Source organism: Antedon bifida, chromosome 5, assembly GCF_963402885.1.
Source record: "Antedon bifida chromosome 5, ecAntBifi1.1, whole genome shotgun sequence".
Taxonomy (NCBI): domain Eukaryota; kingdom Metazoa; phylum Echinodermata; class Crinoidea; order Comatulida; family Antedonidae; genus Antedon; species Antedon bifida.
In genome coordinates, this window is record NC_136230.1 from 10,077,580 (window position 1) to 10,102,744 (window position 25,165).

At 34.2% G+C, this 25,165-nt stretch overlaps 8 protein-coding genes and 1 non-coding gene across 9 annotated transcripts; 8 read left to right on the forward strand and 1 right to left on the reverse strand.

The window, feature by feature from the left end:
- The first annotated feature begins 363 nt into the window (after window positions 1–363).
- LOC144842851 (sialin-like) lies at window positions 364–4,854 on the forward strand. The gene is made up of 10 exons (XM_078699406.1): window positions 364–549; window positions 1,879–2,112; window positions 2,265–2,352; window positions 2,572–2,667; window positions 2,807–2,934; window positions 3,054–3,203; window positions 3,522–3,654; window positions 3,980–4,218; window positions 4,332–4,589; window positions 4,780–4,854. The coding sequence occupies exons 1-9, from the start codon at window positions 376–378 to the stop codon at window positions 4,524–4,526; spliced, it is 1,437 nt and encodes a 478-aa protein (XP_078555532.1). The 5' UTR covers window positions 364–375; the 3' UTR covers window positions 4,527–4,589; window positions 4,780–4,854.
- Window positions 4,855–6,885: 2,031 nt separating this feature from the next.
- Window positions 6,886–6,957, reverse strand: Trnat-ugu (transfer RNA threonine (anticodon UGU)). The gene has a single exon. It is a non-coding gene; the product is annotated as a tRNA-Thr (tRNA).
- A 6,335-nt stretch (window positions 6,958–13,292) lies between these two features.
- On the forward strand, window positions 13,293–13,861 carry LOC144842710 (histone H4). Its single transcript, XM_078699248.1, has one exon. The coding sequence runs from the start codon at window positions 13,550–13,552 to the stop codon at window positions 13,859–13,861; it is 312 nt and encodes a 103-aa protein (XP_078555374.1). The 5' UTR covers window positions 13,293–13,549.
- Window positions 13,862–14,833: 972 nt separating this feature from the next.
- Window positions 14,834–24,660, forward strand: LOC144842701 (histone H3). Its single transcript, XM_078699234.1, has 2 exons — window positions 14,834–15,411; window positions 24,639–24,660. The coding sequence occupies exon 1, from the start codon at window positions 14,998–15,000 to the stop codon at window positions 15,406–15,408; it is 411 nt and encodes a 136-aa protein (XP_078555360.1). The 5' UTR covers window positions 14,834–14,997; the 3' UTR covers window positions 15,409–15,411; window positions 24,639–24,660.
- Window positions 16,888–17,455, forward strand: LOC144843658 (histone H2B, gonadal-like). The gene has a single exon (XM_078700540.1). It carries the CDS (start codon window positions 16,953–16,955, stop codon window positions 17,319–17,321), a length of 369 nt encoding a protein of 122 aa, XP_078556666.1. The 5' UTR covers window positions 16,888–16,952; the 3' UTR covers window positions 17,322–17,455.
- Window positions 18,760–19,161, forward strand: LOC144842704 (histone H2A). Its single transcript, XM_078699238.1, has one exon. The coding sequence runs from the start codon at window positions 18,760–18,762 to the stop codon at window positions 19,135–19,137; it is 378 nt and encodes a 125-aa protein (XP_078555364.1). The 3' UTR covers window positions 19,138–19,161.
- On the forward strand, window positions 20,995–21,611 carry LOC144842693 (late histone H1-like). Its single transcript, XM_078699224.1, has one exon. The coding sequence runs from the start codon at window positions 21,036–21,038 to the stop codon at window positions 21,609–21,611; it is 576 nt and encodes a 191-aa protein (XP_078555350.1). The 5' UTR covers window positions 20,995–21,035.
- On the forward strand, window positions 22,957–23,358 carry LOC144842247 (histone H4). Its single transcript, XM_078698659.1, has one exon. It carries the CDS (start codon window positions 22,957–22,959, stop codon window positions 23,266–23,268), a length of 312 nt encoding a protein of 103 aa, XP_078554785.1. The 3' UTR covers window positions 23,269–23,358.
- LOC144842702 (histone H3) lies at window positions 24,224–24,634 on the forward strand. The gene has a single exon (XM_078699236.1). The coding sequence runs from the start codon at window positions 24,224–24,226 to the stop codon at window positions 24,632–24,634; it is 411 nt and encodes a 136-aa protein (XP_078555362.1).
- Window positions 24,661–25,165: the final 505 nt, after the last annotated feature.

Here is a 25,165-nt window from a genome sequence, read left to right on the forward strand (position 1 = left end):
TTATTGTAACAAACGTGTAGCTTTTTCAAAGTGCCTTTATTGTAATTAGACCATAATGATTCAAAATACATATTTAAGCAATATGATCTAAAGAACATGCATTTAACCTTATCAGAACAATTCTAAACTTCCTAGCAATAGAATTTGTTTCCATTGAAAGACTTTTTATATATTATTCAAATTCATCAATGCATGCAAACGATATACTATAACCGCTTAAAAACCGACGCGTAGGTGTATTGAAAACACAAATTAAAACGTTGTTGTAAAATTTGACATTTACTCTTCCAGTGTGGCAATTCTAAGTTAGCGCCTATATAACGAGCAGCAGGAGTGGATACAGTGTTGTAGGCACGGCCATACAACATCGCCAATATGAAGCGTTATCTTGTAGCTGGAATGTGTTCCATGGTAAAGGTGTGTTTGTATTGCATGAGACTGAATCTCAATATTGCCATAATCGAAATGGTTCAAAATTCTACCGAAAACAACGCTTTAAATGTCACTCTGACAACAAAGGCTACACGGTCTGAAATTATTAACAAAGAGGTAAGCTTAAAAATAAAATTACGTATAACATTTATTAAATGAAGACATTTATAGGATTTTACACAATGTATTTCCTTTATTTTTTCTTAAATTGGAGTGTAAGTTTTTAAGATTACGTGTAGGCCAAAACTATGAAATTTTGTTTGAGATAATCTTATAAAGGGGTAGGCCTACACTTCTCTTCGAGAAATATTTCCCCAAAAAGTGTGAGAATTGTATTAAAGCTTCAAAGCAAAATTAGTATTCCTTTTGTTTATTTGAATTAATGTTTTGTATGTTGCACCCAAATGGGTGCAAGATACGTTTAGAATCTAAACATCTGGCAAAGCTAAGCATGTATCAAGCTAAACTTGAAAATGTGTGCAAGATACGTTTAGAATCTAAACATCTGGCAAAGCTAAGCATGTATCAAGCTAAACTTGAAAATGTGTGCAAGATACGTTTAGAATCTAAACATCTGGCAAAGCTAAGCATGTATCAAGCTAAACTTGAAAATGGGTGCAAGATACGTTTAGAATCTAAACATCTGGCAAAGCTAAGCATGTATCAAGCTAAACTTGAAAATGGGTGCAAGATACGTTTAGAATCTAAACATCTGGCAAAGCTAGCATTTATCTAGCTAAACTTGAAAATGTGTGCAAGATACGTTTAGAATCTAAACATCTGGCAAAGCTAAGCATGTATCAAGCTAAACTTGAAAATGGGTGCAAGATACGTTTAGAATCTAAACATCTGGCAAAGCTAAGCATGTATCAAGCTAAACTTGAAAATGGGTGCAAGATACGTTTAGAATCTAAACATCTGGCAAAGCTAGCATGTATCTAGCTAAACTTTAAAATGGGTGCAAGATACGTTTAGAATCTAAACATCTGGCAAAGCTAGCATTTATCTAGCTAAACTTTAAAATGGGTGCAAGATACGTTTAGAATCTAAACATCTGGCAAAGCTAAGCATGTATCAAGCTAAACTTGAAAATGTGTGCAAGATACGTTTAGAATCTAAACATCTGGCAAAGCTAAGCATTTATCAAGCTAAACTTGAAAATGGGTGCAAGATACGTTTAGAATCTAAACATCTGGCAAAGCTAAGAATATATTAAGCTGAACTTGTGGAAAAGTGGGTAGGCTACAAGCTATGCTTGTATAATCTAAATATTATGTTATATTGTATGTTTAACTGAAAATAGTGTAATTGCACTGATTAGTCTACAAACGTTTTATTTAGCGAATTTTCTGTTGTAAAATAATCTCCACATGCATGATGGGTATACGTATCACAGAAGGATGACAGACGTGACCCTTTTTTGACCAATTTTGTTATTACCAATAGATACCAAGGTACGCCTGGGATGAAGAAACACGTCAAATGATACTTGGTGCTGTTTACTATGGGTATAGCGTATCAGCACTTCTTGGAGGATTGGTGACGCACAGACTTGGTGGAAAACGAGTTAATCTATTTTCACTTCTTTCGTCAAGTATTCTTACAGCACTGATACCTTGGTCAGCTGGAGTTAGCACTGATCTTCTAATAGTTCTACGTGTACTAGACGGCATTGCACAGGTTAGTTTTATTCCATATTGAACGATGCATAGTTGGTTTTAGAAAAAACTGTTTTACTTATATTTACTAATATTTAATTATCTGAAGAATCATGGAGTTACACAATATAAGACAAAAGAAAGGAAAATAATAATATTTATGGTGTTTTTCAGGGATTACACAATCCGGCAACATTCAGTATACTGGCAAACTGGTCTGTTCCACATGAACGAAGTACACTTGTATCCATTGCCTATTTCGGTAAATAGACATTAAAACTTATTTGCTTGCGATCGTTAGCTTTTATCAACGTAATATATTATACGTTCCAACTATGGCGATTATGTTCTTAATTTAGAAATCAATTTATGCGATGTTTTTTAAAATACTGTTATTAAAGTTGGCCTTCTTTGTGACCGATATATTTTTCTTCATTCGATATGGTGTTCACACCAAATCGTTGAATGTTACTTTATACAGGTGTGTCTTTTGCGGAGGTTATCTGTAACCCACTGTCCGGTTGGATTTGTTCTGCTTACAAACTCGGTGGATGGCCGTTGTCATTTTATACATACAGTAACTTGAACAATATTATTTTTGTATTTACTTATTTTTATTTATTGTTTAAAGTGAACCAAACTATTATTGACATTACCTCCGCTTATAGGAGGTTACGTTTTCACCCTTGAAACTGGCAACAATTCATTTTATTTAGGTGCCTTTGGAGTTGTTACTGCAATATTATGGGCTGTTTTAATTTACGAAATTCCTGATAAAGATCCGTGTATATCGAGAAACGAGGTGGTATACTTAAAAGGTTTTGACACTGAAGAGAAAAATAAGGTAAGGTTTATATATTTTGTATGAAGTTGTATGAAAGGTGATGAGTCTGATAAATATAGCAAACATAACATTAGATGTATAAAAATAACAATTATATATAAATATTTTTTTTCATATAGAAAAGATCGGTTCCATGGTTGAGTATACTGAAGTCGTCAGCTGTATGGGCGGTAGTCATTGCTTTCACTAGCAACGTGTTTGGTTTCTATTTCATTATTACTGAAGTACCAATCTTTATGTCAGAAGTCTTAGGGTTTAATTTAAAAACGGTAAGTCTATAATATAGATAACGTATTTTTGCAAAATGAAAATAAGAGTTGATGGTGACAATCTGGTTGTTGTGACAAAGGCATTTATTATAATACCTTACATGGGCATAGAAGAATTCTAGACGGCCGGGGATATACTGAATATTAATTAATTTAAAACGATAAAGATGAGAAAATCTGTGAGAATGTGAGAAAAAGCCGTCCCAACCGAGATTCGAAACGTTCCTGCTTGATATGCAGATGTCCTAACCATTAGACCTCTGGAGAGTTCGTGGTATAGTTCAAATTCGATTATATAATATACCTTAAATTTTACAGATTGGGTGGTTTATGTCGATTCTAGGCATTGTGGAATGCTTATTCTGCCTACTATCTGGTGTATGTGCTGACTTCTTTATTCGCCGTGAAAAGTTAACTATTTTGCAAGCAAGGAAACTGTTCACAAATCTCAGTAAACGTTCATAGATTTATTATGGAAAAAAAGTCACTCATTTTAGGAAGTTATATTCTATTCAATATAAGCCTTATAATAATTGAGTATTGTCAAGCATTTAGACGAAAACAAAGTTTACTTTCACATACGACACATGGATAATAACAACTTGAGTACAAATACTTGTTGTAGTGAACGATACCTATATTTGGGTGTCCAAATTTCTTGCCTCTGAGTTCGTATTTTTTTTACAATTTTGACATTGTATCATAATAGTGTTTCGGAATTAGAATGACAACCAAGAATGAGAATCATTCACTAATATAATATTTCTCTTTCTTAGGTATGGGATTATCTGCTTTCTTACTTATTTGTATAGGATTTTTCCAAGACAGTGCTATATTATGCCTGATTACGCTAATACTAGCATTCGGGTTACTAGGATGTTATACGTGTTTCACGGCGAACGTATTGGACATAACGAAGCATTATTCATCAGTGATTGTAGGAATCATGACATGTTTAGCAAGTTGTACTGGATTTATTGGGCCAACATTATTTGCTGCATTATTAAAGAAAAAGGTATGGTTTGCTAATATTAATCACTGTATTGTAGGCTTACATTAATGGAACCTCTTTAATCTGTTCCTATCCATTTAGTTCCATATCACCATATTGTTATTATTAATTTTCAGAACACACATGATCAGTGGTACTTGATGTTTAAGATAGTTGCGGGAACACAGTTGTTTGGACTGACGATTTTTTTGTTGTTTGCAAAAGCAGAGGAGCAGTTCCATTCCATCGAAGAAAACATATCCAAACAAGAAATGAAATCTTATAATTCTATAAACGATACTCCTGTAGAAGTTGTTGATACTAAAGAGTGACTGTCGAGATGGTAATCAAGTATGTGGCCTAAAGAAAGTGTCGAAAATGAAGAGCACATGCTAGTTAAATGTAAATATGCATGGTCTAAACCTAATAGATTGTCTAACCGTTGCTTAAAGACACAGATTAGAATTGATTTTAAGCAGTACTATAGCGTCTTAAAAGATTCATGTCTTAAACATTAAAAATGAAGATTAATAAAATCAGACTTTAATAGGCCATTTTGTAGTTTTAATGAAGTTATTACTGTAGAAAAAAATAATAACAAGGGGTTATCCGCCAAGTGCGGATAACCAATAATTTCGCTTGTAAAGAGACAAAATAAAAGGTTAATTAAAAACTAGTAAGTTAAGTATTTTTTTGCTTTAAATTACATTTTTTCAGGTAAAATCTTTTTTTTCGATCAAGTTTTTTGTAAAAGTGAATAAATATTATGTGACAATAAAATGACATATTCAACAAAAACTTTTAAATATATATATATATATATATATATATATATATATATATATAAACAAATCAGGCAAAGAACATTAATTCTAAACCGCCCGGTGATATACTGAAATTTAATTAATTAATTTGAAACGATAAAGATATATATATATATATATATATATATATATATATATAAATCAATGATGTTGCGTTCGAATCCCGCCAGAGACATTTTTTCATACAACTAAAAAATACGGAACTTTCGCCAATGAGCTATGCTCGACGCGATTATGAGATCATGTTCCGATTATGAGCACTGTTTCTATAATTTACAGTATGATTTATATATATATATATATATATAAATCATACTGTAAATTATATATATATATATATATACCATATGTGACTGATCTCCCTTCATACATTCAGGACTCCACGGACTTTATCCGCAAAATTAACCAAATTCAAAATTTACCTAATAATTCTGTTCTGGCTACATTAGATGTTTCATCATTGTATACTAATATCCCTCACGAAGAAGGAGCCGACGCATTTACGAGAACTGGTCATGTTGATTTTAACCAACAACAATTTTATTTTTGGAAATGACCATTACCTTCAAATTCATGGCACAGCGATGGGCACAAAAATGGCGCCATCTTTTGCAAATTTATTTATGGGACAATTTGAGGCCAATTTTCTGTCCCTCCAACCAAACAAACCACTTGTTTGGTTTAGATACATTGACGACATCTTCATGATCTGGACCCATGGTGAAGATAATTTGGAATCTTTTCTTCTCAATATTAATGCAGCCCACCCAACTATCAAATTTACAGCTACCAAATCCACTAGTAGCGTTGATTTTTTGGACACTATAGTGATCATAGAAAATGGTACACTCAAAACTGACCTATTCCGTAAACCCACGGATAAAAATATGTACCTGCTTCCTAGCAGTTGTCACCCCCGACACTGTACTAAAAACATACCGTACAGTCAAGCATTACGTATCAGACGTATCTGTTCTTCAGATTTAGATTTTCAGAATCGTACCGAAGAACTAACCGGACATCTCCGGAATAGAAATTACAAGAAGGAATACATCGAAACTGCTATAAAGAAAGCAAAAGATATTCCTCGATGTCAAACACTGACGTACAAACCACGTCAGCCAAAAAAATCGACCAGAGTGCCATTGGTCACAACCTACCACCCTAGGTTGCCTCCATTACGGGCTATTACTATTAATTACTGAAAAAAATGACAATGCTGTGGGTATCAGTGGCTGGATCTCAATGGAGATACAAATAAAAAAGCGAAAAGCTAAATCAAAACGATAATGTAAACAGCCAGAAAAGTTAGCAGAGCTTTCGGGCAACACTAGCCCTTCATCAGTGCAATATATATATATATAAGCTTGCCACTCTTGCCCCTACCGGCATAAATGTACAATTTAGATCTTTTAAACATTAATTTTGCCAGAGACATTCACATATTAACAATTATTTACACTTTAAGCTTTTTTCTTTGTTTTAAGTTTCCTGCTTTATAAGCGACCATTTCTGCTTTGTACCCCATAGCTTTTGGAGGTGTGCCTTTGTAACTGTGCCTTTTGTTTGTTAACATCTTTGATTGGCTGATTTGTTTTGTTATGTGGTTTTGTGACTTATATATGTTATCCTTTGTTACAGTTCTCTTCACCTGATGATGGGCTGTGCCCGAGACGTGTCGTAGAAGTGGATCTATATTGAGGCGGTTTTGACTTGTTTGATCTTGATTTTTTTTGTATATATATATATATATATAAATCATACTGTAAATTATAGAAACAGTGCTCATATTCGGAACATGATCTCATAATCGCGTCGAGCATAGCTCATTGGCGAAAGTTCCGTATTTTTTAGTTGTATGAAAAAATGTCTCTGGCGGGATTCGAACCTGCAACCTCTCGCTTACAGGGCGAGTATCATACCACTAGACCACAGAGCCATGTATGGTATTATCACAGATTTTCACCCACCAGATACATTCTCTCATACAACAAACGCCCTCACAATCAGTGGAGGCTTAACAAGTCAGAATAAATTCCAACTTTAGTTCGAATCCCGCCAGAGACATTTTTTCATACAACTAAAAAATACGGAACTTTCGCCAATGAGCTATGCTCGACGCGATTATGAGATCATGTTCCGAATATGAGCACTGTTTCTATAATTTACAGTATGATTTATATATAATTTACACAGTGCTACGCAACATCATTGATTTATATATATATATATATATAGGAAATTCGGGATCAAGTGAGTTGGAACTGCCTCAGTGTAGATTTGTTTTTACGACATGTTTCGGGCATAGCCCATCATCAGGTGAAGAGGGTTGTAACGGTGGATAACATGTATGAGTCGCAAAGTTGCATAGTGGAACGAATCAGCCAGTCGAGGATGTTAGCAAGCGAAAGGCATAGTTGTGGGGGCGCGCCTCCAGAGGCTATGGGGTGCAAGGCGGGGATGGTTGCTTATAAGGCAGGAAATTTAAAACAAAGAAGGGGGCTTCAAGTGTAAGTAGTTGTTAATATGTGAATGTCTCTGGCAGGATTAATGTTTAAAAGATCTTTCCTGCTTTATAAGCAACCATTTCTGCTTTGTACCCCATAGCTTTTGGAGGCGTGCCTTTATAACTATGCCTTTTGTTTGTTAACATCTTTGATTGGCTGATTTGTTTTATTATGTAATTTTGTGACTTATATATGTTATCCTTTGTTACAATTCTCTTCACCTGATGATGGGCTATGCCCGAAACATGTCGTAAAAATAAATCTATATTGAGGCAGTTTTAACTTATTTGATCTTGATTTTTTTTTCTATATCCTGCCTATGCAGCTCTTTGATTTATATATATATACAGTTTTACTACTCTGCTGCATCCACCGGTTTTATCTATATTTATTGTTATCACCATCGTTTTTTGTTGTGTACCTGTTTGTTTTATAACAAGTATGGCCAATTCCAAGCAAGTTTTACAACAAGCGCGTCGGATTCTCAACAACGACTTAAGCCTGTATTCTCCAGTTGTGAGGACATTTGGTTTTTGCTTTGGAACCTCAACGTTCAGTAAGGCAAGATGTTCTAGTAATGTTTATTTTCTGTCCACATGTCTTAGACAGAACGTCATACCCAAGTCGTTTAGATCTACCTGGTCACCGTCCTTTGCTTATGTTGATAAGAAGTTCATATCTGATATAGTATCAATGCTGTTTCCAGACGGTTTATGCGTATGAGCATTCAGATGAACTTAAAGAAAGTTGCGTATCATGATGAACAAATGGTACATCATAAGACCAACCTACGAGCAGCTTGTACTAACTACGAATTTGACAAAATACGAAGTATCATCCATGGATTAAACAAATGGTATTACAAGTCATTGACAGAAGCTAAATTACTTAAAGCTAATCGTGTTTGTAGAGAGTATTCCATTGATGAGGTAAGACCAACGAGAGCACACCCTGATACGTCTAAACTAGTTGTGACTATACCTGATGATTTGCCTCTTAAAGATGAAGAACGCTCTGTTCTTTCTAAGGGTCTGTCTTTTATTCCTATTAGGAAAGAGATTGATGATTTCCAGCTTAAACAAGACATGGAACAATATTACAGACGTTTACGACTCAAAGCAAACTTTCACGGCAAGAATCAGACAAATGTAACAACAAAAGATGAATTCCAGTTGCTGAATAAGAAGCCATCTAGCTGGACACCGCCACAAGGTATGTTCGCTGAACTTGATCTGTATGTCAATACTTGCAAACGAGAGATTAACAAGCTTAAGTTAAAACAACCAAAGAATATTTGTAATTTGTCAAAAGGAGAGCAAGCTGCCATTAGATCGCTTAAAGGTAATCATGACTATGTTATTAAACGAGCAGATAAAGGTGGTGCTACTGTGGTTTGGAGAAGAGACCTATATATTACAGAGGGAGAAAGACAACTTTCTAATCTTGACGTATATCAGCCCCTTGATGCCGACCCTACTGATTCAGATATTGGTTTTGTGAAGAAGACTGTAAATAGTATGATTAAGAAGAAAGAGCTTCCTTCTACAGCCCATATATTGATTAATTCTGACGCCACTTGTCCTAGCTTTTACATGTTACCTAAAATACACAAGACTAACAATCCTGGTAGACCTATTGTATCCGCTTGTAACGCACCTACAGTTGTTATTAGCGAGTTCTTGGATGGAATCTTGAAGCCAATTGTACAAAATCTGCCAACCTACATCAAAGATAGCAAAGAAGCTGTAGTTTTGTTTAAAGATTATACATTTTCATCTGAGAGTGCTTATCTTTTTACAATGGATGTTACGGCCTTATACACATCAATTCCTATTCAAGATGGACTTAACGCAATGAGACATTTTATTGAACTAGATACTTCAATTAAATATCCCGCATCGACAATACTACGTCTCGCTGAACTTGTACTTAATACTACAGCCTTCAACTTCAATGGAAAGTTTTTTCGGCAAGTTTCTGGGATAAGCATGGGTACAAAAATGGGACCTAACTTTGCTTGCCTCTTTATGGGGTATTTTGAGCAGAATGTGTTACGAGATTTTAAGGGAAAGAAACCAGATTTATTCAAACGGTATTTTGATGATTGTGTTGGTATTATGTCAGGAACTTTAGATGAACTTAATGAGTTCATTAACTTCGTGAACAATTTTCATCCTGCTATAAAGTTTACTCATGAAATTTCTGACAAGTGTGTGCCTTTCCTTGATATTAGTTTATCTATTGATAAACCTGGTCTTTCTACATCCGTTCACTACAAAGATACTGACGCGCACACTTATCTAAATTACAACTCTTCGCATCCTCCAGCTTGTAAAAATGCTATACCGTATTCGCAACTTGTTAGACTTCGACGTTTATGTAGCGATGATGATGACTTTAACATCAAAGCATCTGAGATGATTGATTTTTTCAATGCACGCGAATATCCATCTGACATTACTGTGAAATCTCTAAGAAAGGTTTGCCAGTTAACGCACGAGGACACATTGCAACCTACACATAATACAAATGCTTGTGACCGCATACCTCTAGTCCTCACGTATCATCCTATGAATAAGAAGGTTATTAACATTGTCCGCGATAACTTTTCAATTTTGACTGAAGATAAATCCGCTACAAAAGATATTTTTCAAGAACCACCCATGATAGCTTACAGACGTGATCAAAGCATTAAAGACACTTTAGTTAAATCTAAATTACAAAACAAAGGTAATGAATTAACTGGAACATTCAAATGTAATAGAAATAGATGTTCGACATGTAATTACGTTTCATGTTCAAACCAAATAGTAGGACCTTCTGGTAATTATGTTATCACAGATCATATTACGTGCACCACTAGAAATCTAGTTTATTGTATTTCGTGTACTAAATGTAATATGCTTTATATTGGTGAAACTAAACGCAGGTTAGGTGATAGGTTTGTAGAACATTTAAGGTCTATTAAACTTAAGACTCCCGGATTACCTGTAGCCACCCATTTTTGTAATAATGAGCATTCCCTTTCGGATATTACAATTTCTGGTGTTAAGGTATGTAATGGTTCTGAGACATCTCGTAGAATTATAGAAGAAAGAATAATTGTAAAGCTTGGCATGTTAGTAGGCCTATTTTTGTGCTTAATTCCTAAAAAAAAAATGAAGAGCGGTTAGGCCCTAGGCCTAGACCTATATAATAATATCCGAATTTTATCTTTTTACGCCTAGTCAGAGTAGGCTGAAATGACAGTAAATATTTTAAGATCGTTTTTAGTATCATGCCCTAGGCCTATATAATATCGGCGGTCTTTCTTTAGCTACACGGGCTGGGTGTCAGCCACCGGCCCACCTCCGTTCGTCTCACGTGTCTGTACTGCTGTAGGTGGTACGACGAGCGGAGGCCTACATCAGTACACGCAAATTAGCGTGACGTAACGTTTTTCAACAACATCGCGAGTAGATCCCCGCTCCCTATGCTATGTCGCTCTTTACGTATCTACTAAGACTAATTTACATTGCCGCATTCGTTTAAATAGTTAATGTAAGATTAAATGTTGCTTTTAAAATTATGAAATATGAAAAAAAAAATGGATAAATTACCTGATTACAAGATTTAAAGTCATACTTGTTGGGGAATATCAGATTTTCCGTCGTAACAACAACACGGCACAAAACTTATTCGACCAATCAGAGACAACAATTTCTAACAATATTACTACGCCGAATACGAACATATTTTAATGAAATAGTGCTATGATTTATTGTCTTTTTATCACCTTTCCAGTTGTCCGATTTTGGTAGACTTTTTGTATGTTTTTTATCGTAAAATTAACTTTAAGTTGAGTAAAAAAAATCTTTTGTTGCAATTTTGTCTACTTTTGGGAGTTGAAACTGTAGATTGACTGGACTAAAACAAATGGAAGACTCCTAACTTTTCCACGAAAATACCGGGTTTTCCCCAATCTGTATCAACGGAGTCTGGCAAAAATAGAAAGACAATTAATGCAGCAACTATACAACGTCAGGCTAGGTATATAGCTAGCGTACGATGTTCGTACGTTACTGATGTTTACCAGCTAGGCCTACAAAACTAAGCCTAGCTAGGCTAGGCCTAAAGACCGTCCACGAGAGGTCAATCGCCGCGAGCTACTTAGATAGTGCATTGTTTCTCACTTTTTATCATAATTTACCATAACACGTACATTTAAGACAAGGAATGACCTGGTTTAATGTTTTTAAAGTAATATATATATATTATTTTTAAAAAACGTCACAAATTGTAGGGAAGGTGTCTTTAACCACTGAAGCAGATAATGACCCAGGCAAACTCTGCCATTATCCTGCAGCCTGCTACTATTTTTTGCTTTAAATTACGGTTTTTAGGTAAACACATTTTTTTTCGACTCAATTTTTGGTCAAAGTGGATAACTATTAGGTGACATTAAAATGATGGCACATTAAAAAAAAATTGCTGATGAATTATTTTTTCAGGGGACAATACATCTTTAATGCACCCTCTGAATGATATAAAGAGATCCTGTGCAGAGCCACCAAATAAACAAAAAACAGTTGATTTGCCTGCCCTACCCCATGTATATTGTATCAAAAATATACTGACTTAGTATTTTAAAACAAAAGGTGATGCTGACTGGGACAGGTAATTGTAGTTATCAACCTAATATTAGTCCATCAAAATGTATACTTGCTTCTTATGAGAAAAAAATATAGGCTCCCTCCCCACCTCAGATGAAAACTACACGTCAAGTCTCACACTCACGGACCACCCGCGTGAGCTCCTCTCACGCCTTTTTTACCCAAACCTTACGCCACGTTTTTTAGTACTTCTTGGCAACACAGATTCTCCTGTTGTTCAATCAACATGCCAGAATCACCGATAATATCTAATGTTGTCTAAGTATTATATTGAATACAATTTTAGTTAAGATCATATGGGACTACTGCTGACTCTAGAAGCTCCATTGTTATTCTTGACACGTACTCCTCTGACATTAATTAATAATTTTAAATGAACAAAAGTCAAACATTTATTTTAAACATTATTTATCGTTAAATGAAATGTCAGATAACAACGAACAAAAAATAATGATTTATAATTGTTTAAAATGATGATTTATTGTTATATACACACATCCCAACCACGGGTAACCACCACCACTAATTATAATAAATCGACATCGATATAATATATAATTTTTCATAAAAAGATTAAATAAACGGTTAAATTCAACCAAATAACTCATTGAATTCCAGTCAATTTGACTAATTTTTGCTTGAAGTTATAATTTTTCAGGTGAATAACTATTATTGACATTTAAATGGCCTATTAATTATTTTCTGAGGGGGACAACATATCTTGTAATATTAAATAATTATAATCTTCTTGTTGGACTTGACACTTAATACAATTTTGAAAGTTTAACTAGAGTAATTTTATTTATCTATTAAATAATTATACATAACATTATCAGCAGATCACAGAAAATTAGGATATGCACACAGAAAGTGGTTTAAAGATGTATTTTCACCCAAACAAATTTTAATGAGTTATTCAATTCCATAGAAAAAATAAACGGTTAATTTAACCAAAAACCATTGTCTGACCAGGGAAAAATGAAACGGACAATTTGAGTAAATATTTTGCTTAAATTACAGTTTTCAAGAAAATTATTTTTGTTTTGATGCAATTTTTATCAAAATATTATGTGAGTTATTAAAATGAGGGGGACAATGTATCTTTAAAGTCTTATCTTATACAAGTTAAGAATGTTGCTATGATTTTCTTAATATTCAATTTTTAAGCGCAATTCTAATTTTTAGTTATAATTTTCCGCCCGAATCACAATAAGGAATTGCCTAACCCGTAAGAGGTCACATTGAGTTATGTCAACGTTATTACTGTAGAGCTAGATTCACGTCCGCATAAAGTGTATATATCCTTCAGTTTTTTGAGGTTTCGGTACTTTTCGATCGATTTTCGTATCAACCACAAAAAGTACCAAGTAAAATGTCTGGAAGAGGTAAAGGAGGAAAAGGACTAGGAAAAGGAGGCGCTAAGCGTCATCGTAAGGTGTTGCGTGATAACATCCAGGGTATCACGAAACCAGCTATCCGTCGTCTAGCTCGCCGTGGTGGTGTCAAGCGTATATCTGGTCTCATTTACGAAGAGACCCGCGGTGTACTAAAGGTATTCCTTGAAAATGTCATCCGTGATGCTGTAACATACACCGAGCATGCCAAAAGAAAGACAGTCACCGCCATGGATGTCGTCTACGCCCTGAAGAGACAAGGCCGAACTCTTTACGGATTCGGTGGATAATATTAATATTAAGCGTACACAAAGACTTCTCAAACCAAAAGGCTCTTTTCAGAGCCACCATTTGAACCAAAAGAGATTGATTTGCTTTTCAAAGTAATAATTAATATAATTTTATATTAAATAAATAATTTATAAAACCATTTCCTCCATCAATTAAAACTGTCCTCCCTAAGAAAGCCTAGCTAGGCTAATAAGTATAGGCCTACTAGGCTAGTATTAGTAACAGTTCTGCAGTCCTACCCATGTGTGTGATATAGGCCTAGGGGCCTAGCCTAGGAATGATGCCTAGGCCTAAATATAAACTGCTATCTTCTACTAAACAATGCCCAAGTTTAAAAATGGTAAATGATTTAGGCCTAGGCTAAATAACATTCATTGGCATTTAAAGTACATACAATGCAGAATTATTGCTACCTATTTTTTGCTTAGAAAAAAAACCCAATGTTTTGTTCTGCATGCTAGACGTTCAGGCCTAGGCCTATACTTTTTTTTTGTCCATATCAATTTCTTTAATATCATTGCAATATTCTTCCTAGTGGTGGACCCATGTACGTACATTACTTTAATATTAGTAAAAATATGTTTTAGGTTTGGAACACAGCAGATGTTTAGAAAAGAATAACAAAGGAACTCCAACTGAACATGGCACAATTGCATGAAGAAGATGTTTTAAAGTTTTAATTTAAACATCTTTGAAGTTTCAGTATTAGGCCTAGGCCTAGCTAGGCCTATTATTAGAGTAATATACAGTAGTTAAAAAAAAAACAAAGCAGATTAACATTCAATTTATTTGCTTTTCCAGAATCAAGGACTGATTATTAAGGTTACAATACTATAATTATTATTAATGTTTAATTCAAATCAAATAGGAGGAAGATGGATAATATATAGGCCTAGGCCTAGGCGTATTTAAAAAAAAATCCTTTTGTTTTGTATCTAGACCTATTTTTGTTTCACGAAAACCAGCGCGATCTGAGCTTCTATCGATGATTTGATAGATTTGTATGCGGACGTGTAATAAGCTATACATTTTGCCCAATCACATTACGTTTCCTAATTGCCTTCAGCAATCAGTTTGCTTATAAACGAACCCAAACCGAAAATCTAAGCATCATTTCGAAATTCGAAAGTTAAAAATGGCTCGTACTAAGCAAACTGCCCGTAAATCTACTGGAGGAAAAGCTCCTCGAAAACAACTTGCTACCAAGGCAGCACGAAAGAGCGCACCAGCCACCGGTGGAGTGAAGAAACCTCATCGTTACAGGCCTGGAACCGTCGCTCTTCGTGAGATCCGTCGTTACCAAAAGAGTACCGAACTTCTCATCCGAAAGCTCCCATTCCAACGTCTTGTCCGTGAAATCGCACAAGACTTTAAGACAGATCTTCGATTCCAAAGCTCAGCTGTCATGGCTCTTCAGGAGGCGAGCGAAGCATACTTGGTCGGTCTTTTCGAAGACACCAACTTGTGCGCCATCCACGCTAAACGTGTAACCATCATGCCTAAAGACATTCAGCTGGCCCGTCGTATCCGTGGTGAACGTGCATAAGCAGTGTTACATTCTCAAACCAAAAGGCTCTTTTCAGAGCCACCACTTGAACTGAAGAGAATTAATATAGCAAATATTATTGTTTCTTTCAATTTATAAATATGTTAAATAAAACATTTTTCAATCCTTCAAAACAGTTATTTACAACAAAATAATAATGAAAATGTCCATGCAATAATGTAGAAATTTCATCACCCTATTAAGGGTACACCTTCGTCAGGACCCAACAGGATAACTTGATCTGGACTCAAGAAATTGAGAAAAATAGAAACTTTAGCAGACAACTTTCCTCAGTAAAAACTGTCATAATTGTTATACTTTCTCTGGCTTGACAGTTTTTATTGGTTATTTTTATAATAGCCATATAATTATTTGTTGCCATCACCTCATGAAATTATTTACTCCATTGCACATTACTAATTTGTATAAATGCAGTGGCCTTTTTGAATGGCTAGCTTCCCAGGCTAGTCTTCAGAACAGGATAAAAACAAATACAGTAATCGGATCTGCCTCGTTAAAATGTATTGTCCCCCTGAAACAGCACATTTTTTTGTAGAATATTCCATTTTAATGTCACACTACAGTTATCCACTTTGACCAAAAATTTGATGGAAAAAAAAAGTATTTACCTGAAAAAATGTAATTTAATAAAATAACCTATCTAAAGTTTGATTTAATTAATCTTCACTTTTCATGTAAATATAGCAGTCACAAACCAACCCATATAAACATTCATTATTTTGTATAATATAATGGGTCTCTGTACTGTTTTCTAACAAACTATACTAGACCTTGAATAAATGGATTTCAAAATACTGAAATACTGAACTGTATAAAGTCAATTCGTGTGCTTATTATGCAGAGAACAGTATAATATAGTCCATGTTTTTATGAATTAATTACTTCATTTTTTTCATTAAATTTTATTGTAAAGTTATATAGTAAGCGTCTATTAATTCGTAATTACTTCATTGTTTAAAAAAAAGGAATATCATGAACTTTCTTACTTAGGCGTAGCCTTTAAAATGTTGCAGAACAAGTCAATTTAAAGATATATTGTCCCCCTAAAAAAATATTTTTTTTGTTGAATATGTTATTTTAATGTCACATAATAGTTATTCACTCTCACAAAAAATAGGGTCTGAAAAAAATTTATTTACCTGAGAAAAATGTAATTTAAAGCAAAAAATGGGCAAATTGTCTGGAAGACAATGAGTTTTTGGGTAATTTACCTGTTTATTTTGTCTTTTTATAGGTGAAATAATTTTTTCCCCCGTTTTTTTCTTATGGAAGTGAACAACTTCATTAAAACTGCAAAATGGCCTATTCAAAGTCCGATTTTAAAAATCTTTATTTTTCATGATTTTGGGGGACAATACATCTTTAAGGAGAAGCGCGCTTTCAACAGCCAATAGAAACCGTAAGCTATAGCCTATATCTCACCAACGGGCAAGCCCTAATTTGCATATCACGGCTATAAGTACTAAGCTTGCATTCACAATTTTCACTTCAATTGTTCTCGTCGTAGACTGAAATCGTGAAACATGCCACCAAAAACTTCAGGAAAAGCTGCAAAGAAAGCCGGTAAGGCTAAAGCTGTAAGAGCAACAGACAAGAAGAGGAAACGCAAACGAAAGGAAAGCTACAGCATCTACATCTACAAGGTGTTGAAGCAAGTTCATCCAGACACTGGTATCTCAAGCAGAGCCATGGGAATCATGAACAGTTTTGTTAACGACATTTTCGAACGTATTGCAGGAGAAGCATCTCGTCTTGCTCACTACAACAAGAAATCTACCATAACCAGTAGGGAAGTCCAAACCGCTGTCCGTTTATTGCTTCCGGGTGAATTGGCTAAACATGCTGTTTCTGAAGGTACCAAGGCTGTCACCAAATACACTAGCTCAAAGTAGACACTATTTTGCTGGACTCAAAACAAACGGCTCTTTTCAGAGCCACCAAATGTTCTAAAAAGAGATTTATTTGCGTTTCATTTGTGTAGTTCCTTTCTTTCATATTGCGCCATCCAGCTTATTCATCTCAACATCCTGATATAGATTTATTTGCATTTCATTTGTGTAGTTTCCTATCTTAAATTCCTTACCGGTGAATTGTCATATTATAACTTATACAGTATAATAATAGACACGTCACCACACATCATATTCGGTTCCTCTAAATTACAAATAAAACAAATGTGGTTTTTTTTCTATTGTACGTTACAGTGTACAACAGGATTGTAATTGTTTTTAAACTACTGTGGAGTAGCTTTGCGTCAGGGAGTTGAGTAATTGGTCAGATGTTTTGCCCTACTCTGACGTAATTTGTACTTTATACTAAGTACATTTGAGAATACTTGCGAAAAAATTCGTTTTTTAGTATTTTTTTGCAAGTACTCTCAAATGTACTTAGAATAAAGTACAAATTACGTCAGAGTAGGGCAAAACATCTGACCAATTACAGTGTACAACAGCTTATTCGTCTTTATAAATGCCATTTCACAGTACCATTGTAAGTGAGTTATAGCGCTCATGGTCAATGAGAATGAGTTTTACATTTCATATTTCTTCTAATTTTATTTAGAATATTGCAAGCCTATAATCTTACTTGCTTGGTTAGTGATTCTATGTAACAGCATCACTTTCTCTAAAGGAATTGTAAAACAAATGTCATAGTAATTTGCGCAATAGATTTATAAAGTAGAGAAATGATTTTATCATCAACTTTAAAAGATAATGTAATCTTCTCATAAAGAAACATTTGTTGTCGAAGTTAACATTGATTCAAATTGTTTGTCAAATTTCAATTAATTATCAGAACGCCAAGTAAGATATTTATGATGATCAATCCTTTCTTAAATTGTTGGGACTTCAGTCTAATATTTAGTAAGTACAGTAAACTGTAAACATTAGACAAATATTAAAATATAAATGGTGTAATATGCCTCTGAGGCATCCAACTCGGCATATCCTTGTGCATTTGGATTTCTATAAAGGAATTAAAGAATATCTCGAATAGTTATACATTCTATTCTTTAGAATATTCGCGGCTAGCTAATTATGCAATGCACTCAAATTCTAACTAAAGAAAATGCAAAACACTATAAAATAAGTACTATAGTAAAGGTACTTATTAAACAAAGCCACATTTTTAAATTCCCGCTCATGTGGAACAAAGCAACAGTAATCCTGTCAAATGAACGAATTATATCGTTGGCGCGAAAGACCGTGATTGGCCAATTTGTTAAAAGCATTCGGACAGGGAATCTTGAATAGACTATAAAGTCGCGATCAAAATTAAAATTGGCATTATTTTCGATTTAGTAAACCGAAATACACACAAGCACTAACAATGTCTGGACGTGGTAAAGGAGGCAAAGCTAAAGGAAAGGCCAAGAGCCGATCAAGCCGTGCTGGACTTCAGTTTCCAGTCGGTCGTGTTCATCGATTTTTGCGAAAGGGTAACTACGCATCTCGTGTCGGTGCCGGTGCCCCAGTGTACATGGCCGCCGTACTTGAGTACTTGACTGCCGAAATTTTAGAGTTGGCTGGTAACGCTGCCCGTGACAACAAGAAGAGCAGAATCATCCCCCGTCATCTGCAACTTGCCATCCGTAATGACGAAGAATTAAACCGTCTTCTCGGAAGTGTAACCATTGCACAGGGAGGTGTATTGCCAAACATTCAGGCTGTACTTCTACCAAAGAAGACTCAAGCTAAAGCCAAGTAAATCATCATGATTTGGACCATTTCTCAAACCAAACGGCTCTTTTCAGAGCCACCAAATAAACAAAAGGAGATTTGATTTGTTTGTCTGTTTTCAATTGTTTTTGTAAAAAAAACAAAAATTACCTGCCCATTGTATCACAAATATACTGACTTTATAGTATTTTTAATTATTGTATAATGAAAGGTGATGCTGACTGGGACAGGTAATTGTAGTTTATTCAAACTAATATTAGTCCATCAAAATGTATACTTGCTTCTCCCACTCCAGAGGGAAACTACACGTCAAGACTCACGCCACGCACTTATTTTCACCAATCCCGATTTCAGACATTCTCCTGTTGTTCAATCAACATGCCAGAATCACTGATATAATATCTAATGTTGTCTAAATATTATTATATTGAATACAATTTTAGTTAAGATCATATGGTACTACTAATAGAAAGGTCAGATAACAAAGAAAAAAAAAATGATTTGTAATTGTTTAAAATGATGATTTATTGTTATATACACACACGTCGTAACCACCACCACTAATTATAATTCATAAAAAGATGAAATGAACGGTTAAATTCAACCAAATAACTCATTGACTTCCAGTCAATTTGAATATTTTTTGCTTGAAGTTATAATTTTTCATGTAAATAATAATTTTTTGTTAATGTGAATAACTATTATGTGACATTAAAATGGCCTATTAATTATTTTTTGAGGGGGACAACATATCTTATAATATTAAATAATTATAATCTTCTAGTTGGACTTGTTGAAAGTTTAACTAGAGTCGTTTTATTTATCTAGTATTAAATAATTATACATAACATTATCAGCAGATCACAAGAAAATTAGAATATGCACAGAAAGCAGTTTAAAGATGTGTTTTCACCCAAAAACATGAAAAATGAAGACTTTGAAGGCCATCTAGCAGTTTTAATGAGTTATTTACTTCCGTAGACAAAATAAACGGTTAATTTAACCAAAAACCATTGTCTGACCAGTGAAAAATGAAAGCGACAATTTGACTCAATTTTGCTTTGCGTCCCAACCACGACTTATTATAATATTGTGTCTTTTTTTAACTGTAATCATGCTGCAATACATCATCACACAACTTATTCAATTATGTGTAGGCCTACTTCTTTGGTTATTGCAAAACAACTACAGAAAATAATACAAATGAAAAATAGTTTAGAAAGTAGTGAAAACATACAAAAAAAAAGATAACAGAATTATTAAACAATACCATCATCACAATAAGTTATCAACATTATTGTTACTATTATCTTTGATAATGCTATAGAAACGTGTGAGTGGTCTGTAACAGTGAGAGCAATCATTAAGTTTTCCTGACATTTAATTCTCATGTTTGTTCAAGTCACCAACATTATTGCCTTAAAACAAAGCATAAAGTTCATCTAAATTTATTTAATTTCGGTTGAATATTCAATTATATATTGTAATGTTTTCATATTAAATGTGTTTTCAATCAAAAATAGATACAGTATTTTCAAAATTTAGTAATTTGTAAGTATAATATGTTTTAAAAACATGAACTGAAAAGTTCCAATGCTTATATCTATTTATTGAAACCGATTAATCTAAATTAAATTAAAATTTCTTATAGAATAACAATGTATTTTCAGATACTATACTAAAAAATTTTCTTCAAGATATAAAAAATAGTGATTTATATGTGCATTTAAAGTGAATAAAAAACACAATTTAAGAAAAATATCTTGTAGTTATATCGAACACAAAAAGGCGCTGAGAGCTACAAACATAAGTGACGTTTTAGTCCACGTCCGCAATAACGTCAATAAAAGTGGAGTTAAGTCGTTGTGTTGTTTCACTTAACTTTCTACTCGACTTGTTATTCGTAAGTTTCTTGCATTCTCAATCATGGCTGACCAAACTAAAACTAAAAAGAAGGCTGTAGCAAAGAAGCCTGCTGCTCACCCAACGTACATCGACATGGTTACGGCAGCAATCGGTGCTTTGAAGGAGAGAAATGGCTCATCTCGCCAAGCTATTGCCAAGTACATCCAAGCCAACTACAAAGTTGATCCTAACAACATGAAAACTCATCTCCGTATGGCTTTGAAACGTGGTGTCGAAAGCAGCAAACTTGTTCAACCAAAAGGTACTGGGGCCAGCGGTTCATTTAAACTGAACCAGGCTGCAGCCAAGGCTGACGCCGCTGCCAAGGTAAAGAAGGAAAAGGCAAAGAAGAAAGCAGCTGCAGACAAAGAAAAGACTGTTGCAAAGAAGGCCAAGAAACCAGCAGCAAAGAAGGCCAAGAAACCAGCTGCAAAGAAGGCTACCAAATCCAAGTCACCAAAGAAGGCTAAGAAATCGGAGAAGGCATCCAAGCCAAAGAAGGCTACCAAGTCTCCTAAGAAGCCAAAGACCAAGAAGCCTAAAAAGCCTAAAGCTAAAAAGGCATCAAAGTCACCGAAGAAGGCTGCCAAAAAGTAAATTTCTACTAAATCCATTTTCAAACCAAACGGCTCTTTTCAGACCCACCATATATACAAAAGAGATTTATTTGCCTTGCTTCTTGATCTACATCTAATTCTTGTCCTTGTCTACACTATCAAACTTTATGTGACAAAAAAATGTGCCCATATATGAACATGACGATGTCATGTCACTACCATATTTAAACATATCTATAAATCATATATAGTATAGTATAAGTATAAATATATATAATTTTTCATATATAAAAAGATGAATTAAATAAATGGTTAAATTCAACCGGAGACCCATTGACTTCCAGTCAATTTGACTATATTTTGCTATAAATTATTAAGGCAAAAATTTAACTTTTTCAGGTAAATATTTTTTTTTTTTGGTCAATGTGAATAACTATTATGTGACATTAAAATGGCCTATTTATAATTATTTTTTTAGGGGGACAAAATATCTTATACTGTAATAGTATTACTTCCGTAGGAAAAACCATGACAAAATGAACGGTTAATTTAACCAAAAACCATTGTCTAACCAGGAAAATTTTGGGAAACCGACAATTTGACTCAATATTTTGCTTAAATTACAGTTTTTCAAAAAAAAAAATTATTTTTGTTTTGATGCAATTTTTGATCAAACTATTATTTATTTCGGAACTTCACTTTTGTAACAGTGGCACACTTCACATTTTGAAGGTGCGTCCAACAAAAATGTATAATAAATGAAAGCACAAAATAGACAAAAACATAGGTAATCTTACTTAATCTACATACGGTAACATTTAATAAAACCCATTCATTCCCCTCCCTCCCCTTCTTCAAATATAACAAGTACAACATGTAATTTAATTATACAGTACATGATTACTCTTAATCTACAAAACCAATCACTAATAAATATACATATGCAAAAGTAAAAAAGAATTAATATGATGAAAACAATTAACAGACACTTTTGTTATAAATAATTAGCTGCTATCTAAAAAACTATACCTAATTTTACTATTACAAAATCACACTGCAATACAGAGAACCAGACGCCTCTTAATTTATCTATTTTTTTAAATTAATTAATTATATGAGTTTTTAAAAGTTAAGTTAAGTTCAGAATGTTGCTATGATTTTCTTAATTTTTCAAATTTTAAGCTCAATTCTGTTTGTTTTAATTTCCCGCCCGATTCACAATAAAGCAATGACTTAACCCGAAAGAGGTCACAGGGAGATATGTCAATGTTGTTACTGTAATTCTAGAGTCACGTCCGCATAAAGCGTATAAATCCTTCAACTTTTTTGAAGTTTCGGTACTTTTCGATCGATTTTCGTATCAACCATAAAAAGTACTAAGTAAAATGTCTGGAAGAGGTAAAGGAGGAAAAGGACTAGGAAAAGGAGGCGCTAAGCGTCATCGTAAGGTGTTGCGTGATAACATCCAGGGTATAACGAAACCAGCTATCCGTCGTCTTGCTCGCCGTGGTGGTGTCAAACGTATATCTGGTCTCATTTACGAAGAGACCCGCGGTGTACTAAAGGTATTCCTTGAAAATGTCATCCGTGATGCTGTAACATACACCGAGCATGCCAAAAGAAAGACAGTCACCGCCATGGATGTCGTCTACGCCCTGAAGAGACAAGGCCGAACTCTTTACGGATTCGGTGGATAAGCAGTACACTACAACAAAGACTTCTCAAACCAAACGGCTCTTTTCAGAGCCACCATTTGAACCAAAAGAGATTGATTTGCCAAAACAAAAGCCTTTTTATAGATATATACTGTAGTACCAATAGTAAATCTTTCCACAGCGTACGAATGTTCATGTCCACAATTTCCTACCTGAATTTAATTAGGTCCGACATATTCAAAGCAAGCACAAACAAAATACCAAATAAACCCTGTAAAAACTTGTTTTTTTTTAGCACCTATTATTTCTCTTTAATAAGAAATGGGGATGGGTGGTATCATTTCTCCATTCTGTAGGCATATAGTGTAATTATAATATGTCTACTAACGTACACGATTATGTGATATTATAATAGAAAACCTCACTCAATACAGTATTAATATTTATGTATTATGAGTGTAGAACTATAACTTATAATTCTTGTTTTCTGTACACAACTTCGATTGAAATCAATTCAGTTATTGAACGGGCATCATGATGGAAAAAGTAACAATGGAAATGCTTTGTTATTTAATTGTTTTCTTTTAAATATGTCTATTGTTAAATCACTTCTTTTATTACCACTAAGGTGCGTACTTTTAAGTTTTTTATTCTTTTGTTTGCTTTGTTACCGTAAATTTGTGTCATTATAAAACCATGACAATTCGATAGATTTTGTACATCATTGTTTTATCGTTAATAGGCCTATTTTGTTAAAAGCACTTCTTTTATTTTTACGTACTTTATCCTTTTTCTTTGTTACCGTAACTTCTCTTCTTTGTGTCATTATAAAACCAGCGCGATCTGTGATTCAATAGATTTATATGCGGACGTGTAATAAGCTATACATTTTGTCCAATCACATTACGTTTTCATAATTGCTTTCTCATCGGCAATGAGTTTGTGCTTATTTAAACCAACCGAAAATCTAAGCAAAGCATCATTTTGAAACAAAAAAATGGCTCGTACTAAGCAAACTGCCCGTAAATCTACTGGAGGAAAGGCTCCTCGAAAACAACTTGCTACTAAGGCAGCACGAAAGAGTGCACCAGCCACTGGTGGAGTGAAGAAACCTCATCGTTATAGGCCTGGAACCGTCGCTCTTCGTGAGATCCGTCGTTACCAAAAAAGCACTGAACTTCTCATCCGCAAGCTCCCATTCCAACGTCTTGTCCGTGAAATCGCACAAGACTTTAAGACAGATCTTCGATTCCAAAGCTCAGCTGTCATGGCTCTTCAGGAGGCGAGCGAAGCATACTTGGTTGGTCTTTTCGAAGACACCAACTTGTGCGCCATCCACGCTAAACGTGTAACCATCATGCCTAAAGACATTCAGCTAGCCCGTCGTATCCGTGGTGAACGTGCATAAGCAGTGTTACTTTCTCAAACCAAAAGGCTCTTTTCAGAGCCCCCACTTGAACTAAAGAGAATTAATATAGCAAATATTATTGTTTCTTTCAATTTATAAATATGTTCAATCCTTCAAAACAGTTATTTACAACAAAATAATAATGAAAATGTCTATGCAATAATGTAGAAATATCATTTCCCTATTCGTCGGGACCCAACAAATTGTCCTCTCAACAAGACCACAAAAAAAAAACAATATCCAACAGGATAACTTGATCTGGACTCAAGAAGTTGAGAAAAATAGGAACTTTAGCAGTCAACTTTCCTCAATAAATATTCCTCATAATTGTTATACTTTCTCTGGCTTGACAGTTTTTATTGGTTATGATAGCTATTTTCATAATAGCCATATAATTATTTGTTGCCATCACCTCATGAAATTATTTACTCCATTGCACATTACTTATTTGTATAAATGCAGTGGCCTTTTTGAATGGCTAGCTTCCCAGGCTAGTCTTCAGAACAGAACAGTAGTAATAAAAACAAATAT